This window comes from Thermobia domestica, chromosome 7 (genome assembly GCF_964235325.1).
Source record: "Thermobia domestica chromosome 7, izTheDome1.hap1.1, whole genome shotgun sequence".
NCBI classification, from domain to species: domain Eukaryota; kingdom Metazoa; phylum Arthropoda; class Insecta; order Zygentoma; family Lepismatidae; genus Thermobia; species Thermobia domestica.
In genome coordinates this window covers 54,954,407-54,979,954 of record NC_137460.1, presented here as the reverse complement: position 1 = coordinate 54,979,954, position 25,548 = coordinate 54,954,407, and the positions used below count along the sequence as shown (strand labels likewise).

At 36.6% G+C, this 25,548-nt stretch overlaps 3 protein-coding genes across 6 annotated transcripts in view; 2 read left to right on the top strand and 1 right to left on the bottom strand.

The window, feature by feature from the left end:
- LOC145690113 (WD repeat-containing protein 46) overlaps nt 1-8,950 on the bottom strand; it is a 70,729-nt gene extending 61,779 nt beyond the window's left edge. Inside the window, exon 1 of the mRNA XM_081764694.1 lies at nt 8,683-8,950. Within this exon, the coding sequence (XP_081620820.1) occupies nt 8,683-8,691 (9 nt within the window). The 5' untranslated portion in view covers nt 8,692-8,950. The remainder of the gene's footprint in view (nt 1-8,682) is intronic.
- Nucleotides 8,951-9,154: 204 nt separating this feature from the next.
- LOC145690115 (uncharacterized) lies at nt 9,155-22,843 on the top strand. Of its 4 annotated transcripts, none has more exons than XR_014132171.1 (4): nt 9,155-9,308; nt 15,195-15,695; nt 16,302-16,483; nt 22,715-22,843. XR_014132171.1 is itself a non-coding variant. In XM_081764697.1 (3 exons), exons 2-3 carry the CDS (start codon nt 15,261-15,263, stop codon nt 22,748-22,750), a joined length of 471 nt encoding a protein of 156 aa, XP_081620823.1. In that variant the 5' UTR covers nt 11,957-12,094; nt 15,195-15,260; the 3' UTR covers nt 22,751-22,843. The 4 variants fall into 4 exon arrangements, 1 of the variants encoding a protein (XP_081620823.1); XR_014132172.1 differs by having other exon boundaries at nt 9,301-9,437; XR_014132170.1 differs by lacking the exon at nt 9,155-9,308 and adding an exon at nt 11,957-12,094.
- fand (Pre-mRNA-splicing factor SYF1 fand) lies at nt 9,432-12,098 on the top strand. The gene has a single exon (XM_081764693.1). The coding sequence runs from the start codon at nt 9,498-9,500 to the stop codon at nt 12,096-12,098; it is 2,601 nt and encodes an 866-aa protein (XP_081620819.1). The 5' UTR covers nt 9,432-9,497.
- Nucleotides 22,844-25,548: the final 2,705 nt, after the last annotated feature.

Sequence of the window (25,548 nt, the reverse complement as noted above, 5' to 3'; positions counted from 1 at the left end):
ACGCCGCTGTAGCGGGACAGAAGATATGCCAGGCCTTTGGTGAGGGTGTCGTGACGACACGGACATTGCAGCGATGACAAGTTTAAGGACGATGACGAAACACCCGAAAACACCACGTGCCAGAAGACCAACACATGTACAAACAGGAACTGGGATTACGATTCAGTGTGTGGAGAAACCATTCGGCAGCACATCCATCAACTTGTGAAGCACTACAAGTTGGGTCGATGGGTCTCTCATATTTTGACTCCGGGCCAGAAGGCAACGCGGCAGTCGCCTGTGTTTATTTACTGTTTCGGAGCCATTTCTGGACAGGGCGTTGACATGTGATAAAAAGTGTGTCCTATACGAAGCTCCACGGCGCCGTCATCATTGGTTAGCATCCCATGAACCGATTTCAAAACAGCCGAAACCAGCACTGTACCAGAAGAAGGTCCTTCTGTGTGTTTAGTGCATCATGCATCGGGAACTGCTACCAGCTGGTAAGAGTATCAATGCAACTGTGTAGTGTCAGCGGTTGAGCTGTGCTCAAGAAAAAACTCAAAACTCTGGAGCCATCACTTCTGAATTGCAAATGGGTCCTCGTTTACGGGACAACGCTAAGTCCCACGTGGCTAGGATGACTCAGGACACCATTTTTCGTCTTGGATGGGAAACAATATTGCAACCACTATATTCCCCGGGTATTGCACCGTCTGATTATCACCTGTTTCATTCTTTGGACAATCAACTTAGAGGACGCCAGTTCAAATCCCTAGTAAAAGTCCAAAATGCACCTTATACTTTCTTCGTTTCACGGCCCACCAAGTTCTACCGTGATGGATTTCATGGCCTTCCAGAACGTTTTTAGAAGGGTCGATGCTGATGGGGCCTATTTTTGATCTTCCAGGTTAGGTGACATATCGATGTTTAAAGTGGTGGGTGAAAAAGCAACAACACTTTTCTTGGTTACCTTTATATTTAAATTTAAGATTTTGTATACAGAACCTACCTACACAAGATTGATTTTCTTTGAAATTTCACTTAATTTCTTTACGGTTTCCTGACAAAAATATTTATTTATTATTCGTGACTAAAAAAGCATAATTATTTTATTACACTGAGTAGAAATAAAAGAGAGAGCGAATGAAATCCAAATTCAATAAAAGCAATGTTTCTCACAAAATTTTCCATCCTCTATGTCTTTTAAAACACTTGTTAAAGCATATAAAAATAAACTGTATTACAAATCAGTTTAGTACCTTTGTTTTATGGCTGTATTTGTAGTACCTTGTTAAAACGTTTGTCTTCAAACTGTCAAATATAAATCGCAGTAAATTGTGTAATCTGCTGTCACAAAAAAGTATCCTATTTTTCGATCGGTATAAGGAAGAGATACTATACTATTTTTCGATCGGTATGGAAAAACAATATTTCTCCATACTATTTTACCATAAATTATTAATTGTCAATAAACTTTATTACTTTTAAATGAATGAAGCGAGATAATTTTACTATGATATTTTAAAAGCTGGTCATTTGGGGGGGCCTGGCCCCGATGCCCCCCCCCCCTTGGCTACACCCCTGCCATGCAGTGACTAAGAGCAGTATCGCCATTGTTGATTAAAGTTCCAACAACGAAGCAGTTCTGCGCTGCCGATTGAAGTATAAAATAACTAGTAGTTAAATAATGCCATTAGGAAAAAGACGTTCTTCTCTATTGAAAGTGATATTCAAGAAATTATTGCCACAATATATGACTCCTCCTGAATATTTTTAAAATCCTTTTTTCCTCTGGAAGCTAAACAACCCATAGGACGAAAGAATGTACGAAGGTTGGAACTTAAATAGTGGCAACACTGCTGTGGAGACACTATGCAATGAAATGTACTAGTGGCGCTGATGGCGCACGTTGTTGACATACCTACCTAACTTCCGAGCGAATTGAATCGCCCGTCCCACGTCACCGGCAGGCGCACAAGCAAGGGAAGCACAGTCACTTGTGAGCGAGCGGTCTAACGTAAAGGTGTCACTATGTTTTCGAAACAGGAACAACGGAATTGGATCAAGATTGAAAGTGCCAGAGGTCGTACAGCACGACAGTGTCATCAAGGGCTTCAAGAGGCGTGTGGGGAATCAGCATTGCCGTACAGAACAGTGACACGGTGGGTAAAAGCCTTCAACGAAGGTTGGCAAACTGTGGCAGACATGCATCGAGCAGGTCGTCCTAGCGTCACGATGGGTTCCGCATGAGTTGACGGAAATGCAGAAATGGATTACGACGCTGCTCAGACGCATTTGGAGCGCTATGAGCGCGAAGGCGAGGCTTTCTTACGCCGTATCGTAACACTGGATGAGACATGGGCCAGATCTTACGAGCCAACACTGAAACGCCAATCCAACGAATGGCGTCATTATGGGTCGCCGCGAAAGTCGAAAGTGCGTCAGAGTCCCAGTGTGGTGAAAGTTATGGTGATTCTCGTGTACGACTGTGATGGTGTTATCCTAACGTATTACGTTCCTCCAGGGCAGACCGTCAATGCCAGACGCCTCTTGAAGCCCTTGATGACACTGTCGTGTTGTACGACCTCTGGTACATTCAATCTTGATCCAACTCCGTCTTTCCTGTTTCGAAAACAGTGACACCTTTACGTTAGACCGCTCGCTCATAAGTGACTGTGCTTCCCTCGCTTTTGCGCCTGCCGGTGACGTGGGACGGGCGATTCAATTTGCTCGGAGGTTAGGTAGGTATGTCAACAACGTGCACTATCAGCGCCACTAGTACATTTCATTGCATAGTGTCTCCACAGCAGTGTTGCCACTATTTAAGTTCCAACCCTCGTATGTGATTTTGAAACTCTTTGTTTGTTTAGTAAAATTAATTGGCCACACAAATCTTCCGAAAACCTTCCGTTTTTAGGTAAGACATACCAGTTCTTGCAGGTTGAATTTTTTTCAATCTAAAGAACTAAAACCGGGACAAACAGGCGTCCCGAAAGCCTCTTTCGGGACAGTTAATTCTTTCATTAAAAACCGGGACATCTGGCGACCCTAGTCAAGTATCTTCTTGTACCATTTAAATCGTGATAAGTGTGGACCTACCTTGTTTATTGCGTATACTAAGGGTTTTCCTGAACGGTTTCTCACACTTATTTTGTGGCCCTTTACAACAGGTGAAGATCGAATCACTTTATGAAAATACATTACTCTTTACATTAGGGTTGGATGGTTTAAACCAAGGTGGATTAAACCAGCTGTTTTTTTTTTTCTTTTTTTAATTAAACAAACAAAAGAAAAAAACGAAGTGCTTTAAATCGTATGAACTTAATAGTAACGTTCCCACATATCAAACCATCTTTATTAGTTTTATTTACTTTTCACCTTTTAATCAAGGCGTCCCATGTTCACTTCTCGGTCGAACCACAACCCTTCTTTCAAGTGTTAACCAAGGAGCGGTTCATATGGCACTTTAAGCGAAAGTCTTCTCCTTAATTACCTACGTATTACATATGGATGTTAAGCCTAAACATACGAAATGAAACCAAATATTCTTCTGCTTGCCTGAATGCCTATTGTTTTATAAAGAAACCAAGGTTGCTTAGATATATTGACAGAAATTGGCAAAATTTATCGATTGCCTACGTAGCTTCCAACATTAGCCTGGAATGGGCTTTCAGTTTTAATTTAACTGAATGATATCTATACACTAAATTTGCTGCAAAGCAATAACGCGATTTTTCCGTTATTGCTTTGCATCTAAAGTAATAACAGGATTGTTCCAATGGCTAAGGCGGGAGTTTCCCGATTTATATATAATTCTGTATAATGGTTTCACGTGTCAGGAGTCCTTCATGAGGTAGCCGGCAGACTTATCGCATTTGTCGCCAATTAGTCTCGGTTTCCAGTCCAAATGGAGAACAATATCTCTCAGATGTAAGCCGAGAAACGGTAAGCTTATGTGACCCTTCCAGCATAACCCCGTTGTTCCATAACACTATGGCGAAACAAACCTATTTCTGTCCATAAGTAACATAAATACATAGGGCAAATTATTTACCCCCCCCCCCTTTTAAAAAAAGCTTGGTTTAAATAAAAAAACTGGGTTTGAACCAAAAAAAAAAAAAAGGTTTTTGGCTTTTTCAATAAAAACCATGGTTTTTGCCAATCCTGCTTTAGATGCAAGGCTTCTAAAATTAACAATTTGAAAACTGTGCTCTTGATAGACTGAGATATTTCTAGAAAAAAATAATGTAAAAAATATTTTAGGTTAAAGTACAATCGAGATTTAACGAATCTTCCATAGAAAGAACTATCTGTGAGTCTCACTTGGACATCCGTAACTTGAAGAACATTAAAAGATGAATGCATCTCATTTCATAAGATGATGTTTTTGGATTAAAAAAAAAAAAAATCTGCATGTGCTAGGTAGCAGCTAAAAGAAAGAAGTGTATCTAATCCAAGTAAGGACAAGACGAAGTTGGAGAGCCCATGCGGTAAGGTGGAGGTGCATCCGTAGGAAGCAGATGCGTTAGCGACGCTGGGTATGTGCGTAAACGAAGGTAACGAAAAAGAAAGAAAGAAAAAAAAGTTTGCTGGAAACGTTTAAAAGCTGTTACTTTGGCGACTAGATAATTTATACTTTAGCGAGAAGTCGTATCCTTCAATATTATATTTTTTGGTAGGGTACTGTCTTATTTAAACTGCTAGATAAACGAAACACTAATCGAGTTCTTGTATGATACTTGAATTTAATATATTTTAAGTAAAGTGTTGAGTGAATGTGATAGACCATAAATCTCTCTCACTAACTTTTGTACTGATGAAATTGTACCTTCTTTCTATTGGAACCTGGACACGGTTCCTCCATGGATTTGGATGAATTTGAAGTCTACTGGCTTAACTATGCCAACTATACTACGCAAGGCTTAGTGTAAGACTCAGCTTGTCTCATACGGCTTCTAATTGGTCATTCTCCTGAGACTTACACTGAGGTTTCGAGATCTTCAGTTTTTATATGGCGGAAGAACAGATATTCTTCCTGATCGTAAACATGGAAATTAACGGCTCTCGTTGTCCAAATCCGAAATTTTGATGTTAGCAGTAAATTGTCAGTTATAGTGAAAGAATTATGTGTGCCAGCATAATGTAGTACGAAATGTACACATGGTGTATTAAGTGATGCATACACGATTTATAGATGTGTGATACATAAATGATCTTCTATTATTCTTCCTTGTCGAATGAACCAAAACAATTTGAAATAAATCGTATGCGAATGCTGACTGAAATTTTAGTTTACGATTTACACATTATAAATTATTAATTTAAAGTTAGTTCCATCCCACATTACATATTTCCTTTGTAAATTTTAAAAATATATGATTGCATATACCAAAAAATTGCTTACCCTGTATTCCAAATTATTTATACTTCTCGGATCCTTTCGAAGTAGCGCATCATGAGCTGACACATTGTCTTGACTTCACTTCACTTCGTTATAGTATATGAATGTGTGTATAAAACATTGTTACCTTGTTTATATATTTCTACATTAGACACATCAGAAGTAAGAATTCCACATACTTTAATTACTTACAAAATGTTCTTTTAAAATAACATTAGCTACATTTTTTTTCTGTAAATTAAAAAATTCCATAGATCCACTAACTGCACTGACACCACCTCTAACATGTGTCGTAACGTCGAAAACCGTAATTTAAACTATATGCTCTTTACTATGTAATATAGCTTAAATAAGGAACCCATTATGAAATATTGTAGTTTTTCAAGGTAGTAAGCAAATTCGGTGCGTGATTATAGAAATGTCTTAAAGATTCCTCCATGTAAAGTGTGCAGCTTATATATACTATCTTGGTTTTTGCATATGCTCTCCATTACTGATGCACCTGCTCCCTATGGACACATGTCGTGTGAGCCCCCATGGACTGAATCGGTTAGATATGCTTCTTGCTTCCTAGTAGGCACCTAGAACAGGTCGATTAATGGCTTTGCACAGTAGTTATTATAGTGTACAACACGCCATATTTGTACCTGTAAGAGTTAAGCCCTTCTAACATCTGCACCCAAGAATGAATCTTTTCCCATAGGAAACCATATTTAAACGACTTAGGAGTAGATTTATTCAAGAAAAACTAAATATATCGTGAAATAATGTAAAGTCCCATATCTTTAACCTGCGCGGTAATTTAAAGTGCCACCCCACTTTACTAGAGCATAAACTTGTAAAATCACATTCCTATCGTAGATATTGATGTAATATATATAATCTGATATTACATCAATATATCGGGATATTACATCTCACATTTACCTAATAAGGTAAAAATACGAAATGCAAAATGTACTCTTTACCATTTAGTCCCGCGCAAAGTGGGGTCTGTAGTGCACAATCACTGTGTGCGTGGGTTTCTCGGGATTCTCCCGATTCCTCTCACTTTCTTCATTCCACCCTTTTAGTTGCTTCATATAATTAGTTTCCTATACCTTACACGGCGTAACCGTGGGATGTAAAACTTAAATATTTCATTTCATTTACCATTTAGGACCCGTACCCAATAAAGAAGATATGATGAAATGCTATGTAAAGGCAGTGTAAAAGTAACCATAGACGAGCCGTAAAGCTGTTTCACATGCAAGACATGTGTTTTTATGCCTTATGAAATGATTTTTTTTTTCACTATTCTTGTTTATCCCTATACCCACCATCGCGACGTGCCTTCCCCCACAGGCACACGTTCGCGTAATTCTAATGCTGTGCTCCTGCCTTGACTCTTGGATAACATTTGTGGTTTTTATTGGCCGCCTAGCACAAGTCTGTTTTTTATGCAAAAAAGAAAATCTTTCAGTTTTACGTCTCACTGTTGTGTCGGGCAGGCAAAAGAAGACGGTGATGATGAAAAATGAATGGAATAGTGGAGTGAATAAAGTGGGAGGAAACGGGAGAACCCCGAGAATTTCGACGCACACGGTGTTTGTCCACCACAAAGTTCACTAAGTTGTGTTTTATGCAGTGTAGCTTTTATGTTAACCTGCATCGATTTGAAAGATATGTTCATACGGAAACAATGTCTGCAGGCGGTAGAATTGAGAGTAAGTAATGCAGCGATATTTCATATTTACATGTGTAGGATTATTAACTTAAACTCATTACTAGTGCTTCACAACTGTTAATATACCGGTACGTGAGTAGATCAGAAAAATTATTGTATTGGATACTATTTTCTGCCGATAGTATTTCTAGACAAGAGCTGTATTTTATGTTTAGAAGTGTAGCGTTGCCGGCACTAGTGTGATAACATTACAAGGGTAGTTTTATAGGAACTCATATTACTGCAAAAACTCACGTGTTTTCACTACCTTTGCTTACACGCACACCCAAAGTCGCTAGCGTGCCTGCTCCTTTTTGACATCCCCCTGCACGTACATACCAGTTTCGCCCTGCCTGACTCAGTTAAAGGCATTTATTCCGAAGTTGGGCGTCCGCTTTCGCCACGTTTTTTCGCTGTTATCTCCTTTCCACACTTTCTGCAATTTGTTATTAGGTTCATTAATCCGTGCTCTTCACAAACTTTTAAAAGATTTTGCTCGTTATCAACGTATTGCTTCACAAATGTTAAAACTGTTAGTTCATTGCCCTTGTACATTCGCCATGTTGATAACATAAATGCTCGTTTCTTTCCCACAATGCAACTGTTCGGTTACCTTGCGCCAAGTAGTTCCCTCCGCTCGCCCTATAGTCCCATGTTTATAACCGCTTATATATAACAAATAAACACATTTTTCGAGACTCTTATATATTATCAAGCACACAAACGATCAAATTATCCATATCTTTTCTGTAAATTTTAAAAATTTTGCTGGAAACGGACGCCCAACTTTGGAATTTAACCCCAGTTAAATAACATCTGTTTAGTGGCCACCTTGCACAGGATAGTTAGTGTTTCAGCACTAGTGTGCATAGCGAATCTCTGGATGCTGTATGCACGTAATTTGTGGAACAATTGTAATTTTTAAATTATTACTTCTAGTGGTCTGTTGAATTTCATTTGGACAATGTTTAGCATTAGGAGTCCAGCTATTTTTTTCTAAAAAGTGTTGCAATTTCGGTAGTTTTTGTTAGATTATATTAGTATAGGAATCCAGCATAATTTTCGAAAAAAAAAAAGATGGAATTTTGCTTATTTCTATTAATACTGTTAGTTTAGGTTACTTCAGTTTAGTTTAAGTTAGTTTAGTTTATTGAAGGTTAGATTTGGTTAGGTTATGTTTAGCCTAAGTACTTGCATCTTCTATTTCTCCCGTAAGTTTTGCATTTTTTATGTACTTCTGGACCCGTCTGCTAAACATTTACCTTTCATTTATTCTAAGTGAGGTATTATCGTATCGCTCAGCGCAAATCTTTTGGAGAAGAAGGATATTAGCGAAAGAATAACTGTTCAACAATTATTTTGAGTGGTATGTCTAAACTTTACCTGTACGTTATTTAAAAAACAAGGTGCAGTTTTACTATACGGATCCACATATTGTAAAATGTGCAGAAAAATTTAGGTCTTTAATTTGCCCATTTTATGTCGAGAACATAATCTAACGAACCCCTGCGGGGCTTCTAACCCATTCCTACTCCTATTACTACTTATAGTATGGATCCGTATAGTAAAACTGCACGAAAAATAATAAGCTTACCGTCTTCATAGTTTCCAAATTAGACCTTCACGCCAATCTGTTCTTGCAATACTTCAATTAGTATGAAGCGTGTTTATTTTCCGTAATTTTCTGTTTTCGATCTGTAGAATGAAAAGTAAGAATAGCTTCTGCACTTAAAACGTGTATTGTTTGCTATTCTTAGAGAAAAGCATATTTTATGTGATGATATTTGCTATTCGACATTCTCCTATACTACATGGCACATGTACGATGCACGCTCTACGATTACAGATGACAATAGTAGTATTTTAACTCTTTCCTATAAAAGTACATCTATAAAAGTTTCTTTTCTACCCAAATATTTATCATGCCTGTACTGTTAATAACTGGAATTAATATTTAAAAAAATATTGTGCATTGAATTGAACTGAAAAATTATTGTGCATTGTTTCCTAAAAAATTCATACTCATATATTTTTCAAAGTTTCAAGAAGAAATAGTTAAAACCCTACAGGTGTAAAAGTGAGTAACGAAATTTGGTGATGTGCAGATGTTTCAGAATTACCAGATGAACGGGCGTTTGCAGTAGGGATTTGTGTTTCCAAGAAAGTTTAAAATATTTTCTATGTAGAATGACTGGACTACAGGATAAATAATTTAAAAAGGTATGATAAATATTGGAGTATGGTAGTGTGGCATAGATTCACGTATAATAGTTGCAAACGTTGCGTAGTCTGAACTTGCCATTTTGCAGTGTGGACTAACGTGGAATTGTGAGTGGTAGGAGGTGCAAGGTGTGTATTTATAGTGTCTGTGTAAATATTGTCATAAGTTGGTATATTATAATAACGAAAATGCCCACCACTTTGTTTGATGATAATCCAGGAACTTTACGTATAGTGTTTAATGAAGAGGATCTACCGTATGAAGAAGATATTCTTCGGAATCCATTCTCAGTGAAACATTGGTTGCGTTATATTGAACATAAGAAACAGGCGCCGAAAAATGCTATTAACATTGTGTATGAAAGAGCTCTTAAAGAGTTACCTGGAAGTTACAAACTATGGTACAACTATTTAAAACTGAGACGGAAGCAAATTAAAGGACGGTGTATTACAGATCCGGGGTACGAAGATGTAAACAATGCATTTGAGAGATCTTTAGTTTTCATGCATAAGATGCCGCGTATTTGGTTAGATTATTGCATGTTTCTTATAGAGCAAAGAAAAATAACGAGAACTAGGCAGGTTTTCGACCGAGCTTTGCGTGCTCTACCTATTACACAACATCATCGTGTGTGGCCGTTATATTTGCAATTTGTGAAGTCTCATAATATACATGAAACCGCAGTGAGAGTGTTCCGAAGATACTTGAAGTTGTGTCCTGAAGATACCGAGGATTACATTGAATATCTGATATCAGTTGGACGGTTAGATGAAGCAGCTGTAAAGTTAGCATATATAGTTAACAAGGAAGATTTTGTATCCAAGCACGGTAAATCGAATCACCAATTGTGGAATGAGTTATGTGAGTTGATATCGAAGAATCCAGATAAGGTTAGATCTTTAAATGTTGATGCCATAATTCGTGGTGGATTACGTAGGTACACAGATCAATTAGGACATCTGTGGAATTCTTTAGCAGACTATTATGTTCGAAGTGGTCTCTTCGAAAGAGCCAGGGATATATACGAGGAAGCTATTCAAACTGTCACCACAGTGAGAGATTTTACTCAGGTATTCGATGCGTACGCCCAATTCGAGGAACTTTCTTTGAGTCGAAAAATGGAAGAAGTTGCAAATAAAGCTAACCCAACGGAAGAAGATGATGTAGACTTGGAGCTTCGACTAGCAAGGTTTGAAAATTTAATGGAGAGGCGACTGTTACTTCTTAACTCCGTACTGTTGAGGCAGAATCCTCATAATGTACACGAGTGGCACAAACGAGTAAAATTATTTGAAGGAAAACCTACCGAAATCATCAACACATACACAGAAGCTGTACACACTGTAGATCCTAAGTTAGCTGTTGGGAAACTTCATTCATTATGGGTTGCATTCGCGAAATTCTATGAACAGAATGGTCAAATCGAAGATGCGCGCATTATTTTTGAAAAGGCTACTCATGTACCGTACACAAAAGTAGATGATCTGGCTTCTGTCTGGTGCGAATGGGCAGAAATGGAAATATTGTATGAAAACTACGACGAAGCATTGAAATTAATGCAACGAGCAACGGCTGCCCCACCAAGGAAAGTGGATTATCACGACGAAACAGAGACTGTTCAAATGAGGCTGTACAAGTCATTGAAAGTGTGGTCTATGTATGCTGATCTGGAAGAAAGTTTTGGTACATTCAAGTCATGTAAAGCAGTGTACGATCGGATTATTGATTTAAAAATTGGCACACCACAAATTATAATTAATTATGGGCTATTCCTTGAGGAACATAAGTACTTTGAAGAAGCTTTCCGTGCGTACGAGAAAGGAATAGCACTTTTTAAGTGGCCAAACGTTTTTGACATTTGGAATACGTATTTGACAAAGTTTTTGAATCGATATGGTGGTGCGAAACTTGAGCGTGCAAGAGATTTGTTTGAGCAGTGTTTGGAAAACTGTCCAGCAAAATTCGCGAAACCGTTGTATCTTTTGTATGCTAAATTGGAGGAGGAACACGGGTTAGCACGTCACGCAATGGCAGTATACGAGAGAGCAACAAAAGCTGTATTACCGGAAGAGCAGTTTGAGCTTTTCAACATTTACATTAAGAAGGCAGCGGAAATATATGGCGTTCCTAAGACGAGACAGATTTATGAAAAAGCCATTGATGTACTTCCAGATGAAAAGGCACGAGAGATGTGTCTACGATTTGCTGAAATGGAGACAAAACTCGGTGAAATTGATAGGGCGAGAGCAATTTATGCACATTGCAGTCAAATGTGTGATCCTCGAGTAACTCCAGAATTCTGGCAGACCTGGAAGGAATTCGAGGTGAGGCATGGAAATGAAGATACAATGCGAGAAATGCTACGAATTAAACGAAGCGTTCAGGCCACGTATAATACCCAAGTGAATATGATGTCTGCGCAGATGTTATCAGCGGCTAGCAGTGTGCTAGGTACTGTTGCCGATCTTGCTCCAGGAGCGAAAGATGGTATGCGAATGCTTGAAGCGAAAGCAGCGGAAATGGTTCGTGAAGAGAGAGGTCCTGTTCAGACAAAGGGTGGTAATATTCTGTTTGTTCGAGGAGAGACTCAAGACCAAGACAAGGACCATAAAGATAAGACTCGAGTTGTGAACCCGGATGAAATTAACATTGATGATGATGATGATGAAATAGAAGATGACGAGGAAGAAGAGGAGGAGGATGACATTCCAATTGAGAAACAACCCATTCCTACAGAAGTATTCGGTGGATTGAAGAAAGGCAGTAGAGATGAATCCGATGATGAGTAAGTTTTTTTTCTTCTTCTTACGTTCTTGCATTCACGTCGTGTGGTACCTTGAAGTTTGTCTTAATGTCGTTATTTCAATCTTATTTTAATGCCTTTTATGATTTGTGTCGAACATCTATTCGTAAAAATTCACACAAACATTTACTTCCTCCATCTAATTACGTTGTGAGTACTAGACTGCTTCGCTAAACACTTTCGCTTTCATCGGTAGTTCAGGATGACCCTTGTATCTTCTCTTGGCAGCACGGTGACTCAATGTTAGAGCTCTTACCTCTGGTGCGTGGGGGTCTCTGGTTCCATTCCCAGCTAAGTAAGTTTGTGCTGGGCAATATCGTCTCCGTAAGTGTTCCCGTTTCCTCCCACTTTCACATACCACCAATTCTTGCACAATCATTCACTTGCCTTAATCATCGTCTCCCTTAGCCTAATGGGCATAAACGTGGGATGTTAAACTGAAATATTTCATTTTCTTGTATCTTCTCAGAATACACATTGCAACTGAACAGTGATGAGATTAAAACTCTTGCTTAATACCAAATCATTTATGCTCGAACTGCCCTTTTTAGTTGCTCCCATAAACATTTTGCACTAAATCTTTCATAACGACAAATAAAATGTAGAACTAGTTTTGTAAATCTGTGTTTAACATTAAAAACTACTTGTAAAATAGATTTTATAATCGTTAACTTATAACTTACCGGTACCTTTCATTTTTTAAATTTACTATTGAAATTCTAGTTAAACAACCTCAATATATTGATTTAAATTTAATTTCAACTTCTTTTTGCTTGAATTTCGTTTCTATGTATGTTGTTTTTTTTTTTTTAAAAAAATAATGTCGTTTATTATTTTGGCATTTTGTTTATTTGCGTTATTTATGCCGTCATGTCGCATGTTTTACTGTATTAGGGAATGGGATCGACCAATAATCTTATTTGTTATTATTTTAATGGAAGTACTACCCTTCTATTAAGCTTATTCGATGGAGGAAAAGTGAAATGTGAGAAGTATTTGAGGAAGTTGTCTTGACATTTCGCAGATAGGGTATTGGAAGTGTGTAAGTCTAGTTCTGTGATGAACGAACCTTATAGTATACCTACTTTATACCATGATTGGCTAACCTGGTTTTGTGTCCTGATCGATAATTTACTTCTAATTCAAGATTTTTATAAGCTAAGTTTCGAAGGTATCGTCCACATCACGTATTTGAAGGTTCTATTTCTTCCAACGATTGTTCAAGAGCTAAAAATTTCAATAATATGCATCGGTGGTTGTGTTTTCTCAATAATGCATTGTGCCTTTGAATTAACGGACATCACGACCTATGTATGGGGTGAAAAAATGCAAGACTGAATCGAAATTCGAATCCGAGTGTTCGGCTTACTCTGCCGATATGTAAACCACTTTACTCTACGCAGTCCGCTGTCTGAACATTCATACGTGCATTTTATGGAGCGGACTGCGTATCGTTGTGATAAACGTACCGACAGGCTAAACCGGAGACCCGGAATCGAATCCCGATTCAGACGTGCATTTCTTTCACTCTTTGTATGTCGTTTAATTCGCAGTTATAGAGGATTTGTTGTGATACAAAATCTGTTTGTTACTCCTTCTGCGTATGATGTAATAATAGACATCATATTAAATTAGTCAGGGTTTACATTGGTCTTTATGGTTTAATTCTTTTCATGTGTTTTATTGCGATAAGGCTTGTTCACAAGTTTCAACGGTGCAATGTTCATATTAATCGAATTGTGCTAACATCCAGTAGACAGTCTTTGTTGAGTAAAAAACTATCACAGTATAGTACTAGTTTATAAACCGAATGTAATTAGTTTCATTATTAACAGTAAAATGTTATTGGGAGTTAAACTTCGGCGTTTACCTTTTTGTCCCTCTAGGAAAACTGTTCATCATATGCTCATTAGACTACACACCGGTACTGTTGATAATGCCGTTGTTATATTACAGAAAAATATAAATATTCTGAAAGATACAACCTAGAATACTGCAATTATTTTAGTTCTACAAAATAATAATAATAATAATAATAATAGTTTTAAAATGCAAATAGAAAGAATTTTTTGGAAGTTGCCACAAGTTTAAAATGTTATTTTGATCCTTTATCTATAAGATAATTATTTTGAGTAACCTAGATATAAGTAGACTAAATATAGTTTTTATGTATTCAAGACAATATTGTGTTGAATAATAGCCTGAAAGTTTTTGAAAATAGTCTTGTAAAAGTAAATCTGTACATTTTCGGTAGTTCCGGTGATTACCTTTATCAGACTCACAAACACATCGTATCACTTCTCAAATACTCATTTTGCATTCTGTGGGTGTAAGGATGGAGATGGGTAAATTCAAACACCTTGAAAAGACAGACTTCTTTTATTGAAAAAAAAAAAAAAAAAAAAAAAACCGTTTCGCACCAACTTTTGAAATGCAGTGTACTTAATATTTTATGAGTATCGCGCTTACGATTACTTTTTTTGAAATACAAATAGAAAAGTAGAAAAAATATTAATATTTACAAATATGGTCTATCTACACTTTGCACCAATTTAAAATTGTTAATATTGAACTCGAAATTGTACAGATTTAATTTTATAAAACATACTTAAAAGGTAAGAGCAAGATTTATCATTATTAATTGTTCGTATTGTGTATATTTTACATTAATTCTCACATATGCTACTACTATATGTGTAACTCTGTAGTGAAAAAAATATTTGTATTGTACTCTCCTTGTAGTCAGGATCATTGTTAAATCACTCTCCGAAGATTCTCTCTGTATTGTTTCAATGCCAGATTCAATTTTTTTTTCCTCCTTCTTTTGAAAGGCTGCAACATTTTCAAAACAAGAAAAAGGTGTTCAATAAGAAAGTCATAATCTAAACGTTCAAACCATTCATATGTTGCGCTTCAAAACGCAACGCGTGAATAATTGTGCTTCTTTCGGAGCTTGAAAATGGTATATATATATATATCTTGCTTTATTAATTTTGTGTTTAGCCATTATTAATTTTCCACATTTTGTCTTTTTTACAGTTTGATATACTTTGTGACTAACCAGTGCATATTTTTCTTTCAGATAAATATTTCGATGTTTCATCTATGTAAATAAAAAAAAAAAGTGTCTTCAGGAAGAAGAGTAACTATGGATGAACTAGAACAAGTCCCCACGAAATCTATGTTGTTGAAGAAGAACTCTGTTAACTATCAGACTGTTATTTATGAATCCAAGAAGAAGACTGTGAAACCAGTGGTACCTGAAACGAAGAAAGAAACAATCTCTAAATCTAGTGACAGTGCAAGAGAAGTTAGTTTAAATAAGGCGAAGAACGACGTAATTAAATTCGCAATATCTGGATTTGATCCCGTGAAGCGAGAAGAGGCTAAGGCAGCTTTAGCTATAAGACTGGGTGCTTTGCCTCCGAAGAACAAGTGTCTCAACTACAAAGAATTCAAAGAACTGAGAAAGAAGCAAGCAGAAGAAAAGAAGGAAGCAGAGAAGTTAGATAAACTGAAATATTTTAAAATGAAGAAGTTGAGTGCAAAAGGGAAGAATAAATTTCAAAAAGGAAAACAGCAGGTAGGCCTAATTTGTGTTATTTTATGCCTAAAGTTAGTTGACGAATTCAGGGAGAAAATGATCTTTGTTCGATATTAGTTTCTATTGAAATACTATAACAGAAGAGCTCGTTCTTCACACGGAAAGAATAAGGTTTAATAAATATTGTGGTGATCTCAATCTTAGATTTTATTTGAAGTTAAATCTAATTTTCATTTTAATGGTATAAATTTATGAAACATCAGAAAATACGGAACTAAGTTTATTTGTGAATAATTGCATATGTGAAGAATTGAATTATGATGTAAACTCTAGTATACAGTTATGTCTATGAACTCGTTTTATTTGCTGATGACAGCTTGTCTTACATATTCTCTCTTTCTGAATTCCGAAATTTGTTCTGGAATCCTGACTCGGAATAGTTTTATTACTGGATGTGGCTTTACGCTATGTCCACGAGCTTTTAGATTATTAACCTCAGCAAAGATCCTAATATCAGTTCAGTTCAGTTCAGTGGTACTCAGAAGATAAGCAACCATAAGATTTATGTCCATTGTCATCATGGACATAACTGAAGTTGTATACTCTTCGTTCAACTGTCTTCAATTTAAAAATATTCATTTCAAGTTTAACACCACCGAAACGGAGGGTGCTCGGCATAGTCGTTATAGGACTAGTAAAAGATTGCTAATCATCAGTTCTTCGTCACTGAGATAAGAATCCGTCGCCAATCAAGACCATATCAGGATTGGAGCTGAAGTGACAATGAAAAGCACGGAACTGAATATTCGTCATCCAGGATCTACCAGGTATGTGTAAGAGAAATCTGTTTGTGCTAGGCTTTCCAGTGCATAAGACAATTCACTAACAGACACTTTAATCCACATTCAAAATTAAACTCTTTTAAGATTAATGTATAAGATTTCATTTGTAGTACCTCTGCAAAGTACCTCAAACTAGAACCTAGAATTAGGATAAATTTTGTATATCAACATATAGAACCAGAAATTCGAATATTGTTGAAATTGCCTCCCTTTCCCCCTTTAAATGTGGAATTTTTTGAAAAACTTCAAGTGTTCGCTCGTTTTTAATGAAGACCGAACTTCACGCTTACAACGTAAGTGAATCTTCACAGTGGGCACTTCCTGAATAAATAACCGGAAATTTGAATAGTATATAAATTGACCCTTTAGGAGGAAAATTTTCGAAAACGCCAAAACACGTGTCGAGTTATTTTTAGTTAAGAGATTAAATATCGAATTTTACGCATTCAACTTAAGGAGGTTCACAATAAAGAGTTGGAAATCTCAATTTAATAGAAATTGTCCTCTCCATTTAAAATGCAGAATATTACAGAACGCTGGAAAATGAAGTTTATATGCCGAGTTTCATCTCTCTAACTTCAAGGATTCATAAGATACTTTGGGGACCGTGGTGACTCAGTGGTAGAGCGTTCACTCCTGGTGCGTGGGGTCCTTGGTTCGATCCTAGCTTGCGTCAAGGAAGCTTTATGGTGGAATCGTGTTTTTTTTTCCTCGGAGTTCTCCCGTTTCCTCCCACTTTCTTCACTGAACTATTTCATTCATTTGTCATCATCACCGTCCCCTTTAGCCCACACGACATAACCATGGAACGTAAAATTTAAAGATTTCATTTCCTTTTTTCTTAAGGTCCGTTACTCTTGAAAGGAAAAAATAAAAGACGTCTTTCTTTAGGATGTGCATTTTTTTTTTTAAATCCTTTCTTATCCTTTGCTTTTGTGACGAAAGGAATTTTCCATTTAAATTTCAATTTTCTAGCAATATTATGGTTTGACTGTTGAGTGCGTTACCCTTACGCTTTTGTAGTACCAGTGTTCGAAGAGGAAGAAACGACAGACAGCATTAGTTTTTTCTTTTGTTTATTTTATTTAACTAGTACCGGGTACAGATACGAAATCGTTTGGATTAGACACAACTAACAGTAAAACTTTCAAATGAATTTTGTAAAGAAGTGCGCTAACTCCTCATTCGCTTGTGCAACTGAGGGAAAATGCTGAATCTCAGCAGAGCTGGATTAACCTATCAGGAGGCCGGGGCTAGATAAAATATGTGACCCTTGCTGACTTCACCTAATACATTTCTGTGAAAGTACGGTAGGAAAGCTAAGGGAATATGTTTCATATTTTTGGTCATATTTTATTTTATAATGATGATTGTATCTTTATGATTCTTTTTATATAGCCAGTTGAGATTTTGATCAGAGTGGAGGCCCGGGGCTATAGCCTCCCCTAACCCCTTCCCTTAATCCGGCCCTGATCCTCAGTCAGGATGATAGTCTCCTGATTACGACACAAGAACGCTAATTATCCATATACACTCTATAAATTTTTCAGGACTTACCAGACTTAAAAGGAAAATAGCTATCAGCTCATAGTGTTCTAGGTGGGAATCAATACTCGCAGAATGCTATTAGAAATATGAGACAAATACTAATTGATAAATATCATTAAGCTGAACAAAATGTAAATCCACTCAATTGAGAAAAACTAAGTTTTTGTAAGCCTAAAAATTTTGCTATATGAAAACCAAGCCACTTATTAAGATGAAGCTGATACTGAAGTCTACCCTGACAGTGTACCTAGGTACAATATGTTTGATGAAATATAGCTCGTAATTATGATTAATTCAAAAATTTTAATTTTTTTTTTACATATATATATTTCAATCGATAGATAACATCGGGCTAAATAAAATAACATGCTTGATGGTAAATTGCCATGCGTAGTTTTCGAAAAATAACAGGAAATAATTTTTATGGCACTGCCAAGTATATCGTTTGTTGCCAATATTAATTGTATAGCTTTTATTCTGTTGGAACAAAGTATTTATTTATTTATTCACATTTAGGGTATGTTAAAAAAACACAGATCATGCTTATCGTAGTTTTTCTATTAATAATGACACATATTATTTGTAAGCTTGTTTAAATACTGGAACGTGTGTGAGTCTAGAATGACTTCTGTTTCCGTGTAACCAAATGATTTGTTCCTGATCCCGGTGTTGATCCAGCAACGTGCAACAGTTGTGAAGCTGCTTGAATTAAAAGGGTTCGAACCTATCTATTCATTCATTGAAAACAAAGATGGAAGTTGTATTGAGCCACAGTGAAACATGTTAAGTTAGATATCTTCTAACCTGTGTATTAAAGCAGCGTAATTCCTGTGTTATTAATGTTACATTCACCTCCGTATATTGGACGCCTACACGATCTTCGTTTCTTAGAAACCCTTTCAGAACATTTTTTATTGTTGTATGATTCGTCAGGTTTATAAACTAAAGAGATGGGAGAGGACTTATACATTGAAAGTTACTTTTCAAAATAATACAGCAGGGGTGGTACTGTTTATACCTTTTATGTCTGTTGTCAGTTAAGTATATAAAAAGATGAGTTCATTGAGCTTTGAGCTGGGGAGAGAACTCCGTCGTGGCTAAGCGGTTAGCGTACGTGCCTTCGGCTTCGGAGACCCGGGTTCAATTTCCGGTGAGAGCTCATATGGTTCAAATCCCATGTAGGTCTACATCTCATATAACCTCGCTGCTTGAAAGGGACTCTAAACTCAAATCAATCTTAATGAGCGGAGGGAATGGTGACCTAGTGGTAGAGTGCTTACCTCTGATATGTGGGGTCCTTGGTTCCTTGGCTAAGTGAGTTTGTGGTGGGTAGCATCGTATCCATAAATTTTCTCAGGGTACTCCCGTTTCCTCGCATATTATTTGACAGATTCTTCCATCATCATTCACTTGCCTTAACCATCTGCCTCCTTTAGCCTAAAGGACACAAACGTGGGACGTTAAACGGAAAGATTTCATTTCATTTTTATTGAGTTATGAGTGTCCTTTGTTGTTGTTGTTACGTATTCGAATCATTTTCCTTTTGTGGGCTTGCAAGAAATTGACAACAAAAACTACTCGATTCATGTTGTAAAGTCTTGGAAAGAAAGAAAAGTAACATAATTTCTTTTCGCTGCTTGCTCGTTAAGATGCATTAGCACCTATTTCAAAATAAATAACAGGGTCACTTTCTGTGTTCTGCTACTAAGAAGGGTGAGATAGTATGGATGTTTTGAGTGTATCTACAAACTCACGATGTTATCTGAAACTACCGTCATAGGTGAAAGGAATAAGGGAATGAAGAACATGCAGTAGTGTTTTATAGGTAATAGAATACCGAAATTACATTTAAAACAGTGTGCGAATGACGAACTAATATTCATATCTATTGAATATGGCGTCTTTATATTGTATAAATAATTTTACTACATATTAATTATACAGGGTGTCTATCGGTCACGAATGTCACGAAAAAGTCACGAAATCAGAAAACGGTCATGAAAGTCACGAAATTTAGCTTTTGGGTCACGATTTTTTTTAACTGTGCAAATGTAAGTACAGATTGGAAAACTTTGTTCTATAAAACACCAAAAATGTCTTTATCTTCTGCTTTAGACGCTACCAAATCGCAAGCAAAGTACGTTTGTATCGCATGGATGAAAATTCGGCCATATCGCACCCAAATTCGCTTTTTAAAATGTTAGGAAATTTTATAATTTGGGAAAAAAGGTCTCGAAAAAGTCACGAAATTTCATTGTGGAATTTTAGTAGACACCCTGTTATAGAATGCAAGCTCTATTATAATTAGTCACTACATTAAAAGCGCTTACATTACAGTCTATAAATTTTTTTGCATCAAAATTCATTTACTTCCTGTAAGTTGGCTAATTCTCAATGGAAACGATGGTGACCAAAATAGACAGTTTTCACTGTAATTAGGTGAAGCTCGTCAAGTTTGACGTTTACTGAAACTTGTTTTTTGTATGATTATATATTTCTCTCCCTGATCTCTTCATTTTTCATTAGAAGGAAACTTACGTGTGTAAGACTGTTCTCTAATCTCTCGTCCCCCTTCCCCCCTTTTCTCACATCAAAAAATAAATGTAAAATGTGTATTTAAAAAATATTTATGTAGTCGCACGCCAGAGTTTCTACTTTGGCGCGAGAGACCCGGGTTCGATTCCAATTAGGAGGTTCTCTAGGGCTGCCAACGTGACGACAGTCCATCGAAAATATGTACAGAGTGACCATCAGAGGTACGAAGTTCCAAATTTCTATCTCTCTTGCTATTGTGCCTACTCCCTTCAATTTTTTTATGATTGTTGCGAATGTATGCTATACATGTGAGATTATTTTTTCCTGCGTACGACAAACAACAGTGTTGCCAGCGTCCTACAAATTTTACAATTTTTTTTTCTTCCAAATGTTCTATTTGTTTTTTTGTTTTTTAAATTCTTTTACGTGTTTGGCACGGGGGCACAAAAGTTACCTCGTCGGAATTTATGTTCTATAAGCTTTCCAACGAAGTGTCGCTCATGTCTCTGTGACAATTAGGAGGGCTGCTAGAACCGCCAATGTGAAGGCCTACGACTTTTCACGCTAATAGATATCGCCACACGCGCTATTACTTGCCTGCTTGACGTTAATATATGTCACTGCCTACGGGATTGTTGTATACAACTAAGTCCCTGAATAATTGCATGAACAATATGGTATGCGAGGTGGTTGGTGGGCAAAGTAAAAAAGTTTCATGTAATAAGTTAGAGCTTTAAGTACGAGTGTAACTTGTAGTCTATAGCGGGCCGAAGACTTGGGCGCAACAACTGGTTCAGTAAATTACCACTTACATTCTTCGCTAAGCTCAACCCTGTATTTTAAAATGTTTTAAAATGTAAGTGAGTACAAATAAGAACATCAAGAAGTTAGAAAGGGGCCCAGATAATATCTGCAAAACGCTATTACATCAACTAGTAGTTGTTTCCAAGACCTTTATATATTGTATAAATTTGGCTGCCCAATAATTATGGCGTCATAAGCTGCGTACCCAAATTTCTGTGCTATAACAAGAGGTTTCTAAACACGTATAGGTATTAGGTTATTTAATAGCGTTTTATAGATATTACCTGACTCACTTTCTAAATTTTTGATTTCTTCGTCTTTTAAATTATTCACTGAGTTGAAAAGTGTAAGCTCAGTATTGGATGTAATAAATTCAAGATCATTCTTACCTTAATTCACTGATGCAAGATACAAGCTATTGCTTTTAATTTCCGTAAGAGTATTGTGTGTGTTTATTCTTAGGTGGGAATTATTACTTGAGTTGTTTTCTTACGTTGACAGTGCGAATTAATTTTGGGTAAAAATTATTGTAATATAGAAAAAAGATCGTCTTTTTAATAATGCAAATAACGACCAAGAAGATATCGTACGTATCGTATGATGAAATTTGACGAACAGATCTTTCGTAGCAGTGCAGAGATATTTTCTTACAAAATTCGAATCCATTGGATGCTTGGGTTCCATGGAAGTCCTGGTCGGGCGAAAACCGGATATCGGTTGGACGAATGACGTGTTACCAAGGTGCTCATATCCAACACTTGTAATGTCCACAATTTACAACTTTTATTTCTTCTTAACTACCAATTTTGCTTTTCTTTGTCGTTTCAGTACAAAATAAATACTTTTTAGTTTTGCACCACTTTTCTGAACTCTGTAGTATCAATTAAAAAAAAAAAAAATGTTTGCTCTCTACCTCATCGAATGTTCTAGTTCAGAAAAATTTGTGCCAGCATATTTTGTATCTGGTGTCAAGGAAGCCCAAATAACGCAATTTGGGGCTGCATTCACGATGCAACGCTCCAGAGTTAGTGCTTTTACCGCTTGACAATTGCAGCCATCTCCTTCTGCCGTTTCGCTTTCCTCAATTGGTACAATATAGAATTTTATCTATACCCGTAGAATAATGGTTGATCATGGTGTCATTTGACATTTTAGTGGGTGTACTATCATAGAACTCAGCGTACGTCATTCTGCCGTTATTTTAACACTTTGTTGTTCTAATCGTAGTTTGTAGCTAGCACGGATATGTAAAATATTTTAAGTCACATGTGTATATAATTACTTTTAAATTTGTTGTGTGTCTTACCAAATTATATTTTCTCATTTCAGGCTGTTGCGAGCAGTAAAAAGAAGAAAAAATCATAGCTTGCACTTGTACCTCGAGAGCTGATTTCAGATACCACAGAACATTTTGTACCATTACATATTTTACCATGAATAAATTCTGCTAAACTGTAATACAGAGTATTTAGTATTGTTTACTAGCTTATTGTCAAGTCCAGTGGCATGGTCTTGTATTTCTGCTCGCTTGCAGGCAAGATAGTATAGTGGGGAAGGGTCTGTACATTGAGGGTTGATCTTACGTTGATGGTCTGTGGACTCATGAGCTGCACCTAATTCAAACATTGGTCGTGGTTCGGAGCTGTACGTTAATGGTAGGTCCCGTCCTTCGTAACTTCGATGTTCCATAAGGACGAGAAGACAAAAACTGAAACCTCTTTTTTGGTGTAAAATGTTATTTTTGAAAGAAATAAAGAAGAACTGCGCCAAACGAATTAGAAATATTGTGGCTGCAACAACAAGATTGCCTTAGTGGGTGGTAACCGGAACTGTCCGAACAGTCGCATCCTCTTACTACTGACATTGTAACTTAATGTGTGTCCAACGACGTTGCCATAGTTTTGTTCCCCGTTACACTATGATTAATGAACTACACATGTGGGGTCCTTCTTTCTATATAGAGAAGGGTGAAGTGGACGAACATTGACCAATTTGCTTGCATATATAGGTCGTTCCTTCTCAACGGAAGAAGAAATATTCTGTTGAAAGCAGGTTGAAGGTGACAAATGACAAAGTAACATCAATCACTCGTTGTTTCCAGACTACTTTTTTCTTCGCCAAAACATTTAAGACAGTCCATTCCTTACTCATGTGACGGAGGTCAGTTTTTACCCACACCTCTATTCTCGCCGAAATATGTCGTGCAGTTCGATTTTTTGTTGGCAACACTGAATTTCGGAGAAAATATCTGTTTCACTACTATGTAGTTGGAGGAGAAGGCTAATAGGTCAGTTTTCTGTACCACCCACTTGCCTAAAGAGTAGTAGATATTAGATGTTGTGGCAAAAAATAGTTTACCAATAACTAAAGCGATACTGGGAAATTGGGCTTCTCAATTTGTGAAGGAAATGTTGATAACAAATCACTTACGAGAGGTTAACAGTATGACATTAAATATGTAAACTCACCAGTGATGTGTTTTACTTTCAGTTGTAGTAGTAAATAATTTTGGCGATTTTTCCACTTCGTAGACATTTAAAGATTGGGTTAGGAATTTGAAGTATTACGTTAATTCTGCAAAATTCGAGTGGTATATTGAATAACAAGACTCAAGAACTTTCCAGAATCTATCTATATATGTAAAAATGAAAGTGACTATGTTTGTGATTTAGTAACTCTTTAACCTTCAGACCGATCACGATCAAATTTTCATCATAGATGAGGCTCGGGCCTGGGATGTTTTTTTTAATCATTTCACTTTGACGGTGCAACTTAGGGGAGGGGGAGGAATACATAGCTTCTGGGGTCGCTGAGATAAACAGTGACACTTCCGATGCCGTTTAAATGCAAATTTACCCCCAACTTGGGGAGGGGGATATATATATATATAAGTGATCGAAAATGACTGATATTAGTGTCGATTCCATAGTTTCCGGGGTCACTTAGATGAACAGTTATACTTCCTATGCCGTTTATATATAAAAATCATCGAAAATGACCGATATCAAAGAGTGTTTCAGTAATAGTAAAAAGTGACGGAACATATTACAGTAAAAACTTGCGTTCAACGAATTCTTTATTAAACGGAAAACTGTGTTAAACGGTCACATGAATTTTGGAGTAAAAACCATGTAAAAGTCCCTTCATTAAGCGAAACTGTGTTATGCGGACAATGGAAAGTAAAATAAACCTTTAACGGAAAATTCTGAGTTCCGGACTACCGCGTTTAGAAAATGTTTACACATTTTATGAGAGGGCAGAGATATGCACTAGTCTGCAATAAAGTCTTCGTCCTTTTGTTAATTTTTTCTGGACAGTGTTGACCTTCCCCAACCACTACGCATATTCACCCACCACAATTTTCGGCTAGTCCTACGAAGCATGTCAGTTGTCAGTCTTCCTTGCAGGCGTACTTCTGTTCCACTTGTGTAGCAACTAGAGACAATCGACATAAATGAGAAAACTGACAAAACAAGGTTATGGAGAAAAGGAATTCAGGCAATAAAGCAGGAATCATAATTTCTATCACATGTCGTGAAGACAAGCAGTGAAGGTTTCAGAGAACTTTCAGAATTCAAGAGAAAAGTTTTCTGTCCTGAGGTATACCGCGGAAAAATAAAGAGATAACTTAAGAAAACTGAAAAACAATACATTCAGACCCCAAATTCACAACATATCGGTTCCTATATTACAGGAATACACTAAAACGGTAGCTAAAAGTGGGGAAAACTGAATTCAAAGCATCTAATGGATAATTAGAAAGTTTCCGCAAAAGACATCATATAGTTTTTAACGAATTTTGTGGTGGCTGGTATGATGTAAATAGTGAAACATTTGATGAATGGGTTGCTTATACTACCTTCCATAGTCGAAGGACATGAAATTATATATATATATATATATATATATATATATATATATATATATATATATATATATATATATATAAAGGAAAGGTCCATTAAGCGGAAACCTGACTTTAACGGAAATTCCTGCGAGTCCCGCTCGATTCCGCTAAAGACAGGTTTCACTGTACTATTTTTTCTTATTTTAACCTAGCGAAGCAGGTAATTGACGCTAGTGAAGAATAAATGTTGTCTGTTAGCCAAGAGCATACTCTATGCATTCTTACTTTCTGTAATACCTCAAATTCATAATCCATT

Coding starts and splice junctions, on each gene's coding strand:
- fand (XM_081764693.1), top strand. CDS start 9,498: ATGCCCACCACTTTGTTTGATGATAATCCAGGAACTTTACGTATAGTG.
- LOC145690115 (XM_081764697.1), top strand. CDS start 15,261: ATGGATGAACTAGAACAAGTCCCCACGAAATCTATGTTGTTGAAGAAG. Junction 15,696..22,714: donor TTCAAAAAGGAAAACAGCAG/GTAGGCCTAATT, acceptor TTCTCATTTCAG/GCTGTTGCGAGCAGTAAAAA.